The sequence below is a fragment of the Lynx canadensis genome, chromosome F1, assembly GCF_007474595.2.
Source record: "Lynx canadensis isolate LIC74 chromosome F1, mLynCan4.pri.v2, whole genome shotgun sequence".
NCBI lineage: Eukaryota > Metazoa > Chordata > Mammalia > Carnivora > Felidae > Lynx > Lynx canadensis.
In genome coordinates, this window is record NC_044319.2 from 31,225,792 (window position 1) to 31,237,391 (window position 11,600).

The window sequence follows — 11,600 nt, forward strand, 5'->3', positions numbered from 1 at the left end:
AGCGGAGGGCTTAATAAACATTTCAAGTCTTACTATGAAGCTATAGTAATTAAGACTATATGATATTTGTTTGATGGTAGAATGGAGAGACCACTCACATATGTGATCATTTGATTTTTGACAAAGGTACCAAGGTCCTTCAACTTACATCTTAATGAAATTTATTTCTTAAGTAAATGAATGCTTTAGTAGGAGGTAGAGCAGTATATTCTGAATTTAGACCCTTTTGGTAGCAGGTAACTCCGTAAAAGACTTTAGTTTCTTTATGCTTTGTGTGTATAGTTTTCCTTAAAGTCCTATAAATGAGGTTCAGTTCTTGTCTTATTGGAACTTAAGATATAGTACAGAGCAGGAAACAAAGCTTTGGAGCCAGGCCAATACGAACATGAATCCCTTGTCATTCACTCCTAGCTGTATAAATATATGCATGTGATTTCATCACATTGAGCCGCATATGCATGAATTATAGGTAACTTGTGATGCCTGTCTCCTAGAGTGGTTGTGGTGGTTAACTGAAATAACCTGTATAAAGTACCTAAGGGAAGTGCTTTAGTTATTCCTTTAACACACCACTTGATGTTAAGAGGATAATAAGAGAGGGGCGCCTGGGTGGCTCCGTGAGTTGAGTGTCTGACTCTTAGTTTTGGCTCAGGTCATGATCTCATGGTTTGTGACATTGAGTCTCACGTTGGGCTCTGTGCTGACAGCATGGAGCCTGCTTGGGATTCTCTACCTCTCTCTGTCTCTGCCCCTCCCCTGCTCACTCGCATGCTCACACTTTCTCTCTAAACAAATAAACGTTTTTTAAAAAGGATAATAAGGGAATAATAAGAACAGTGTTACGCCCAGTGTGGCTGAATTACCTATGTTGCATTTTCAAATAACCCCCTTGAAGTTTAGTTGGAATACAAAAGGTTTGCTTTCTTTTTTCACTTGGGAAGACTTTCAAAAACACTTTTAGGTCTGAGGCAGTAGAGGAAGAAAGAAGGAATCTCGGTAAAACTTTCCAACATGCTCTATATACTAGCTCTCCCCTGAACATGCCTGTGCCTTTCACATCCATGCCGTGGATCCATGCCGTTTCCACAGCCACAAATGCCCTTCACACTTCCACCTCTCCACATCTCCATCCTGCTTGCCTGCTAATTTGCTCAGGACCTGTCTCTTCTGTGGCATTCCTCCCCTCTCTCCATGTGCTGATCTGTTATTTATAGATCTTCACTGGTTATTTGGCACTTATGGATAATTACCTTTTCAAATGTCTTAGGTCTCCTTCCCCTCATGGCACAGACAGGGTTTAAACATTTTTCTACTACCTAACACCAAAGTGATTAGACTTACAGAATTTGAAGTCAGGTCTGGGTTTGAATTCCAGGCTTATTACTTAACCTCTCCAAGCCTCAATTTTCCCCCACCTGTAAAATGGAAACAACCGTGCCTACGTCGTTATTTTACAAATTAAATGAGAACATGTGCAAAGTGCCTGACACAGGTAGACATTGAAGTAGTGACTATTTTGGTTGATTAATTGATACTGATTTGACCTCAGTTTCCAGGAATACGGGTCTACTGGAGCGGCCCATGCTGACAGTGAATATGAGAGGAGAATGATGTCTGTGTATAATCATGTCTTGGAGGAAGTGGAATCACTCAATCGGAAATATACCCCTGTTTCTTACATGGCAAGTGACATTTGTTTTATTGAGTTTTCATTACATAGATAGAAGTGGGTTTTTATCCAACACTTACTAACCATGTGAATTCATCGAATTCCCCTCTCTGCCTGTTTTCTGCTGTGCCTATTTTGTAAGGGTTAATAATTGCTGTGAGGATGAAATGAGCTAATCCATGGAGCACTTAGCACATCTCTCACTGCTATAGAGTTACGTTAATGTGTCAAATCTGCTCTACCAGAATGCACTTTTTTTTTTCCTTTTAACAATTGAACTGAAGTTGCAATAGTTCTCAACCCTGGCTACACGTTAGAATCACTTTGGGAGTTTTTTAAAAAAAAATAAATCACTACCCAGGCCCCACTCCAAACCAAGTAACTTTGAATCTCTGCAGTTGAGGCCCAGGCATTAGTATTTATAAAAAGCTCCCAGGTGATTGATTCTGTCCTGCCACCAGGGTTGAGAACCACTGGCCAATTGAAACAGAAAGAACTGTGCTTGTCATCTACAAGGCAGTGAATCACTTCCTGCCAGGTGATGCCACTGATGTCCTTTTAGCCTGCTGAATCTATTGCCTTTGGCCCTGTTCAGCTCTTCCTCTTCCTTCAGTTTCCTCCATCACAGGACAGACTGACACACCCTCACCCAGATTTTCTCCTCCCTGTCTGGCCATTCCCCAAGTGTCTTAGTCGGCTCAGGCTCCCGTATCAAAATACCTGTAGACAGGCTGGCTTAAACAACAGGCACTTCTCTCTCATGGTTGTAGGGGCTGGAAAGTCCAGAACAAAGGTGGCAGCCAGTTTGGTTCCTGGTGACAACCCTCTTGCTGGCTTGTGGACAGCCACCTTCTCACTGTGCCCTCACACGTGGAAGAGAAAGGGAGCTCTGGTCTCTTTTTTTCTTGTAAGGACACTAATTGCATCATGGGGCCCCATCCTCATGACCTCATCCAACCCTCATACCCTCCCAAAAACCGTGCCTCCAATTACCAACATATTGGGAGATACGGCTTCAATGCAGGAGTTTGGGGAAGCCACACATTCAGCGCATAACACCCCATCTGTGACCTTATACCTTGGAGAGTTTCCCTTGCCCTGGCCACCCATTAGATGCTGACATTCCCTGTAGCTCTTTTCTGGCTCCCGCTCTTCTCGCTCTGTACTCTCACCCGTTATCAGGTGTTTAAGAAGAAATTGGTAAGATATGTTGTTGAAGAGTTAGATTAGATTTTCAGACAGATACATTCCCTGACATAAGATCGTCAGTACATATTTGCTGAGTTGAATTGACCTGGGTGGTTGTTTGACAGAGACTTGGTTGCTAAGGGACAGAGTAAAGATTCTCTTTGAAGGAAATACACACATCCATGCAAGACATTGATTAGATGTCAAAAAATATAAAGGCTGGGGGCACCTGGGTGGTTCATTCGGTTGAGCATCCGACTCTTGGTTTCAGCTTGGGTCATGCTCTCACGGTTCGTGTGTTCAAGCCCCACAGCTTGGGAGTCTCTCTCTGCCCCTTCCCCTACTCTTGCACATGCCCTCTCTCTCTCTCTCTCTCTCTCTCTCAAATAAACTTTAAAAAAAATACAAAGGATGTAAAGTATCAGACTCAACAAAGAAGAGCGTGTTGGTGCTATGCTAGTCCTCCTTCTGGCTTACTAACTACACTGTGTGCCTCCGTATTTCCAGACTGTTAACTATAATGGTAATCTGCTCCTAACACACCTATGCACATGTGCCCAAGGGGCCATCGGCCTCAGAGGCACTCCACACTCTCCATATGGGGAATTGCAAAATCTGCCTCCATTCTTTTAAAAGAGAGAATGGTGCCTTTTTGCCCCAGAACAGCCTGAGGGCACTTGGGTCCCCTAAGTCCAGCCTTTAAAGAGGTTTCTCTCCTAAAATACTGTTGGCATCAGACTTCCACCACCAGTAGGATGTCCCTGCAAGTGCTTCCCAGATTCCTCGTTGCAGGAAGGTGAATAATGTTGCCTTAGCAGTTAAACCTGAAGAAATAGACCCAATGTGTTTGAATCTGTGTTGTGGTTTTCTCAAGTAATAGACCTGGCATTTGTATTAGGAGTCTCTTGGGCACGAAATGTTCAACAGCCTGAAACCAGTAAGGAGTGGATTCTTCTGGCCTAGAGCCTTAATGCCCAGCTGTTTAAAATTGTTCACAAACATAGGCAACTAGGTGGCACTGTGCTTGGAATCAGCAGCTCAGAAGGGCAGACAGCACAGTAGAGTGGCTTGCAACTTCAGGCCACTGGTGGGGAAGTAGACTGAGGAGGGGAGGGGAGGGTACACCAACAGGAGCAGTTCTAGGTCACCTCAAGTTACAAGTGTTCTGATGGTGCTGTAATTTTTTTTCTCTTAAGTTTGCAAACCATTGGTGAAATAGAAAACAAATCACTGAACTAAGAGTCAAGGAACCCAGGTTCTAGTCCCAGCTTGTCCCATTACCTGTCTGGGTGACCTGTGTTATCAGCAGAATTGAGGATTAGACTGGGTGATCTTTGCAGTATCTTTGACGGTGTTACAGTTGTATGCTCATCTCCAAACTCACCAAGTTGGATACATTAAATACGTAAAGTTTTTTGTATGTCGGTCATACCTCAATAAAGTGGTTTTAAATACATACATACATACATACATACATACATACATATAATATCTCAGAACTCTTTTAAGTTCTAGTTGTGTGGCTCCTCTTACTAAGACTCAAAGGATTCATTGTAGTGATTCTCTTCAGCTATGCTGGGATTTTCAAAACTCAGTTAAATTTGTGAAATAGATATTTGAAATAAAGTATTCTATTAAAATTTCAGAATTCCATAGAGTTGAACTGTATTGTCATTCTTCATCTGAATTCCAGTAAGTTTCCCCCATTGCTCACTCTGGGGCTATAGGGACAGGGAAGCCACCATGTGGAGATGGAGATGGGATGGAAGAATGAGGATGTCAGGGTTCGTGGGATTTGGTGTCTGGCCTCGGACATCGATATACTGCTCTGGCTTCTTTACCATATTTTCTTTATCCTACTTTAACATACAATAGTTACTCTATGTTGTAGTAACTAAAATCATTATATAATAATATAATAGCTCTAAGTGCTATGGAAATGCAAAGTTTGTGCATTATTTTGCCTTGAGGATTTTCTTCTACATTTACTTTTTATTTTATTGAATATACTTCAAAGTAAAGTAAAAATCTGCAATTGTATTCCTTGACATGAGAGATTTGGCAAACATTTGGGTGTTATGCCTATTTCCTGATAGGTATGTACCTTTGCAATAATCATAGGACCATTTGTACTTTAAAAAAAAATTTTTTTTAACGTTTATTCATTTTTGAGAGATGGAAAGAGACAGAGCATGAGTGGGGGAGGGGCAGAGAGAGAGAGAGAGGGAAACACAGAATCCGAAGCAGGCTCCAGGCTCTGAGCTGTCAGCACAGAGCCCGACGCAGGGCTTGAACTCACAGATCGGGAGATCATGACCTGAGCCAAAGTCGGACGCTTAACCAACTGAGCCACCCAGGTGCCCCAACCATTTCTACTTTTTAAACTTCTTCCTTAAAGTACCATTTGTTGATGAAATTTGGAAATTTATTTTTATTTGACTTAGTTTCTTTTCTTCCCCCCAGCATACAGCATGCCTCTGCAATGCCATCATTTCCTTGCTGAAAGTTCCTCTTTCATTTCAGAGATATTTTTTCCAGAAACTGCAGTCTACCAGCATCAAGGTAATAATAGCAAGAATAGAGGTTAATACTGGTTAAAAACCCAGTTATCTTTTGAAGAATATGTGGGATAGAGCTCTGCTTCAGGATCTTACCTTTGGTTTTGATGAAACTTACAGCCTTTAGTTGTGAATTTCTTCTCCCTTTACTGAGTGGTTTGGTGAAAGGAACGGGATTTGGGGATTAAACCCTCTCCCTTGTGACCTGTCAGTGCCAGATGCAGCGAGACGGGTGTTTGGGTACCTGGAGCTCTGTCCCTTGTCTCCAAGAATAATTTGAGAGGTTTCATGGTAGTCACCTACAAGGATCTTGAGCTGAGTCCGTGTGTGATTGGACTTTCCAGACCCAGAATAAATCAGGTCCAATAAAACATCACCAGTCCTACCTCCAGGGCACTTTTGTCTGTGAATATCCAGTTTTGAGGAGCTGGCCAATGAGAAGAGCTAGTATTTGAAAATATGTAAGCCACTCAACATTCAAAAATGTATTTTTGATTCAGAGAATGGAATTTTTGGGAAAGGAGGAAAACTGTCACCCTCAAGAGGTTTTCTAGGTTATCCCTGGCAGTAAATGTCTTCCGTGCACTTTGCACATCCATTCGAATGTTTTGGGTTGCATTTCAGAATGACGTGAATAATAAGGAAAATTGATTACCTTAGGTAAGATGTGTGCAGGGTTGATTGAGGCAATGCTCAACATTATCAGAAAGACCCAATTTCTTCCATCTCTTCGTTTAGCAGAATTTGGGCTTTCGGTAGTTTAAGTGTATTGGGGATTTTAAATATGTTTTTAAATAAAAAACTACTCTAATGAGAGGTTTAAAATTGACTTTTATACCATTGTGACTTGATTGTATGTGTAATCCTAGAATATTAAGTACGTTTGCTTTTGAATTTAGTGTATTTAAAATTATGAAAGACCGGAGGACAGCCTCTAGATATGAAAATTTACATGGTGCATTTCTGTACTGGAATTGGTTCCTTGTCAAAGAAAGGCCCCACCACAGAAATGGACAAGAATAGTGCCTTCACTTTTTTCTAATCCTCTTTTACCCTCACACAGAACTGGGGTTTGACGTAGAAAACACAGTGGTATTTAAAAGGAAGCATTAGGAGAAGGAACCCTTGACCTTAAAGGTACATCTGCCTGGTTGTCCTGGCATAGCCAGGTCGTTAGTTGTATGTGTAACGTTGTAACCTATAAATAATAATTAGCACAAACTTGCCTGTCAGAAGAGAGCTTGCTCTTGCTTGTTAGCATTTATTTTAATGTTGGTATTCTAGCTTGCTCTGTCGCCGTCCCCCCGGAACCCTGCAGAGCCCATCGCGGTCCAGAACAACCAGCAGCTGGCACTAAAGGTAGAGGGAGTGGTTCAACATGGATCAAAACCAGGACTCTTCCGCAAAATTCAGTCCGTCTGTCTGAATGTTTCCTCTACACTACAGAGTAAATCTGGACAAGACTACAAGGTAATTTAGAAGAGAGGCAGAGTTATGATGTGGATTTTATCAACTTACATTAATGGAAGTTTTCTAGTGTTAAGCAGACTGCAGTTACACCTCCTAACAGATGAGATACAGACACAAGTTAAAAGTACATTCTGAGGCTTGAGGGGGCTCGTGAACAGCACTTCTCTTTTCCCTGCCTGAGCCAGCTGATGGAGAAACATCCAGGCAGACAGTAATCAAATACGAGTTTTATTATTATAGCTGTCGGGAAACCCCGCTCAGGTATCTGGCAACAGGGACTTCTAGCTTTGTACCACTGAATTTTCCCACCAGCCTCAGCCCGCACACACAAGAGCCTGCCCCTGTAAAACTGACGGTAGGAAGGAGCGCCCTGAGTCCCAGAGAAGGCAAAGAGAAGATCTTAGCTCCCCATGCTCAGTTCCTCCCCAGAAACTCCCCATCAGTAGGATTTACCTCCTTCCCTGGAGACCAATACTGCCCATCTAATGTAAAGTCCCTCCACATGGAGGGAAACCTCAGGACTGAGGGAATAAGTGCTCCCTTTCCCCCAAAAAGCACACATCGAATTATTTTTCTCTATTTTAAGGGAATTTTAGCATTTTCCCCCCAAAAGGCTATACAACATTGACAGGCATGGTCAGATAAAGTAAAATCTTTCCTTAAGGGTGTAACCCTAGGAATTGGCTGCTTTGAGAAATCACGAGGTAGGTAACCAAAAATCGTGCTTGCTTTGTTAGCCGAGACCGGGATGCTGAGTACCGTGGAATACCAGTATTCCAAATGCAGAGTGTTCCTTTCTGTGGACATCTCTTCTGGTTCCTTGATGGTTTATTCACAGTCAATGGAACAAGGGAACAAGTACACAGTTGTAGGGACGGAGTTGTTCAGATGCCCACATTGGTTGTATCTGGGTTTATTGTGGGCACGCTTGAACTGAGCTCCATAGCAAGGAAAGGAGTATTAGTAGAAATATAAAAAGAGAGCATTTTATTCTCTTTGGTGGTTTTAGGCTAAAAACCCAAGAGAAGGTGTGGCTTAGGCCGTTTTTACTTTCTTTACTTTGGTAACTTTCTCCTCCTCCTTTGCCCACTCTGATATGGCTCAGCCTTCATTCTCTTCTCTTCCTCTCTGACTCCCACAACACGGAGCATGGTGCCTTATGTAGCAAATATTTGATGAATGATGAAAAAAAAATCATTTACTGTATATGGAGTACAACTGCTATGTTCGTGGGTGATCCCTATTGTCACAGAAGATCCTAGTGAGAATTTACATAGTTAACTTACCCCTTTCAACAGCTGTCTCCTCACTTTGAGTTTGAGAGAACAGTAACGATGATTCTTATTGTTCCTTGCGTATGATTTCCACTCTTAAGAAAAAAACCTTCAAACCAGTCTTCTGCTTATTGACTTACCTCTGGAGGCATTGCTTAATGCCTGGAAGCTGATATAAGTTATATAGGACAGGATTGCTCTGTTGTGTTACATGCAGTGAGTTCTCAACTTGAAATGCATCATCCATTCAGAGCAATCAGGTTGCCTTGGCCTATTTCTGGTCCTTTTAAGGAAGTTCTTGTTTGGTAGGCATGTTGTTTAGGGACATAAAACCCCTATAGAAGTTGTGCAAACAAACAAAACCGGGCTTATAAATCTAAGATCTTGAATTGGTCAGTGACTTCATTCCATTGCTGTTATGGAAAGATTAACCTGTTCCCTGAGTCACAAAGCTTCAGGGCACATTTATATCATTAATTATACAACAGAAACACACACATAAATGTAGAACAATCTGGCCAAATATTCATTAAGGTTACCTGTGTATGCATTCTCAGAATAAGTGTCTCTCTTAACATACTTCATCGTAGGTACAGGTCAGGGTATACCAGCAAGTGTTACTCTGTTCTTTGAAGGACAAAGGCATGAGTGTCAAGCTACATAAGTGAACAAGCCCATAAATCTGTGTTTTAGAATATATTGTGCTGCCCGTCTGAACAAGACACTGATTATTAAATGAGCACTGTACAAGTTATAAAGTTAATTTGTTTTAAAGAGGGAGGGTTGACTGTATTAAGTAATACAAAATCAGACTGGCTAGGAGGAGGAACCCTAACTTGTATTTACTTAGAGTTATGTTCTTTTTCAGTCTCTTAGATTTTAAACTCCCTGAAACAGGTGATTGTACCCTGTTTCTTCAGAATTTCTCTTTATAGACTAAAGAAAGATGGGAATCAGAGTTGGGGTTGGGTAAGCAAGTGTAAGAGGGGAATATTCTCTTCCACCCTCTTAAGGTCTCCGGCTGGGCCTACGATTAAACTAACATTAAGGCACATTAACAGGAGAAAAGCATACAAGTTTGTTAGAATTGTACACATATATGGGAGTCTTCACAGACAATGGAAACCCAGAGAAGTGACCAGAGCAGAAAGCTTATGTAACTTTTAGACAAAGAAACAGTAAATTTGTGGAGACTTAAGACAAATGGGCAGTAAAGAGGTGGGGAGTGACTGGGAGAGAGATGGGGCGGCAGTCCGTGCATTTCAACCTTGATTCCCAGTCTCTGGTGATAAGGATGTTCTCCTTCTCTTGGTACAGAGAAGGCGCCTTTCTCATGGGAGGTTTTATGGCCTGTTTTAGGTAAAAATGGCAAGGTCAGAGACCCTTCCTACATCCTCTGTTTCGCAAGTGCCTTTAGTTGAAAAGAATCAATGTGCCAAAGCAGCATTGTTTTGAAGAGGCGTGTCCTGAGCTCCTTCACAAGGAGGAAAGGCAGCATATGAAGGGGTCGAGACAGGCTCTGGGAGCTTGTTCTGGTAGTGAGGAGGTAGTATCACTTAGTGATAAAGAGTGTAGACTCTGGAGTTCACCTGCCTTGGTTCAGATGCCAGTTCCACTACTCATTAGCTGTGTGACCTTGGAGAAATGACTTAACCTCTCTGCCTCAGTGTTTTTATCTGTAAAACAAGGATAATAATAGTACCTACACCTCTTGGTTGTTTGCAGGGATTAAGTAAGCGCTTAGTACAGGGCCTACCTCACAGTAAGCACTCAGTACGTATTAGCTATTACTATTATTTAACAATTTTTTCGTTCCAGATACCCATTGACAATATGACCAATGAGATGGAGCAGAGGGTTGAACCTCATAATGATTACTTCAGTACTCAATTTCTGTTGAACTTTGCTATCCTTGGAACACACAACATTACAGTGGAATCTTCTGTGAAAGATGCCAATGGTATTGTATGGAAGACGGGTCCCAGAACTACCATATTTGTAAAATCCCTGGAAGACCCTTATTCCCAGCAAATTCGCCTACAACAACAGCAGGCCCAACAACCATTACAACAGCAGCAACAACGAAATGCCTACTCACGGTTTTAGCCACATGATGAATGCACTACAGACTTTACAGGAATTGATCAAATGGGCAAAAATAATTTGATTTTTCATATGGATTAAGATATAAAAGAATGTGGAGTCCATCTATTCATTGGTTTCTATAATGTAATACTCTGGCGAAAAAAAAGAGTTGGTTTCTCTTTAAAAATTTAATTTGAGAAATAATTGGATTCCTAGCCAGAAAGACGCTTTCCCCTTGTTCCTTCTCAAACCATGTCCTTTATCTTCTGTTTGACATTTTCATTGTTTTTCTGTTGCTGAGCCTTTCTTTCTCTTTCAAGAAAAGTCATGTGTTGGGATCACTGAATTCATATATTTGACTGATTTCTCCACCAAAACACATCACTCACTACCTGGCACAGACCTCTCATTCTGAGCTAGGCATTGGGAAGTGCTGACTAGTTGGTACGGAGGAGTCTGTGGGAGTAGAAACAGTTCTCCCCTAGACTGACTTCAGTGTGTCCCCTGAAACATCCAGTTTTCTGGATTTTGAGAGGAAGCAGTCTAGCAGAATTGAAACATCCTGCTACATTATTTCAACTATTCACCTATATTTCTCTATGCTAAAGCAATCTTAATTTATTGTTTTAGTATTTAATTGACCCCCCCCCAAAACCAGCTAACAGTTACAAAGATTGGCAAGTAATCATTTGTGTTTTCTAATATTTGTTTATATTATAGACTTTTTACATTATTTCCAAGAGTGAAAAAAATCACTCACATGTAATATCTTAATCTTTTAAATTAGGAGGGCAGATCTTTTGAGTGGTTTGGTTTCTTCTTAAGTTATGTAATGCTAGACTTGATTGTCTAGAAAAAACAATCTATAGCACAACCTCAATTAGTTGGGATGCTCAGGGAATAGAAATTTTCTGGTTAGCCAGAAAATCCCTTTTTTTCTATCTCAATACTGGTTAAAAACCATTATATAAAATATAATAATAATAAACTTTCTTGTCTTAACACAGTATACTAGATGTATTTTACCTGTTCGTTCTCGGTTTGGGATCATTCAGTGCTTGGGATCATGGTTTCCAAACATCAGGGATCGTAGGGTTGCGCATGTTCATGACGTGTGTGGGGCAATTGGGCTGGAAGCAGTTCCCGAGATGGAGCTGGGCACCTTCCCTAGAGGTTCCCTTTTTATTTATTTTTTTTCTTTTTCTTTTTCTTTTTTTTTTTTTTAATATATGAAGTTTATTGTCAAATTGGTTTCCATACAACACCCATTGCTCATCCCAAAAGGTGCCCTCCTCAATACCCATCACCCACCCTCCTCTCCCTCCCACCCCCCATCAACCCTCATAGAGGTTCCCT

General features: G+C 41.3%; 1 protein-coding gene across 1 annotated transcript in view; it reads left to right on the forward strand.

The window, feature by feature from the left end:
- Positions 1-11,246, forward strand: part of INTS7 (integrator complex subunit 7) — a 92,906-nt gene extending 81,660 nt beyond the window's left edge. The window contains exons 17-20 of the mRNA XM_030302239.1: positions 1,550-1,682; positions 5,321-5,419; positions 6,700-6,885; positions 9,978-11,246. Coding sequence (XP_030158099.1) covers positions 1,550-1,682; positions 5,321-5,419; positions 6,700-6,885; positions 9,978-10,265 — 706 coding nt within the window. The 3' untranslated portion in view covers positions 10,266-11,246. The remainder of the gene's footprint in view (positions 1-1,549; positions 1,683-5,320; positions 5,420-6,699; positions 6,886-9,977) is intronic.
- Positions 11,247-11,600: the final 354 nt, after the last annotated feature.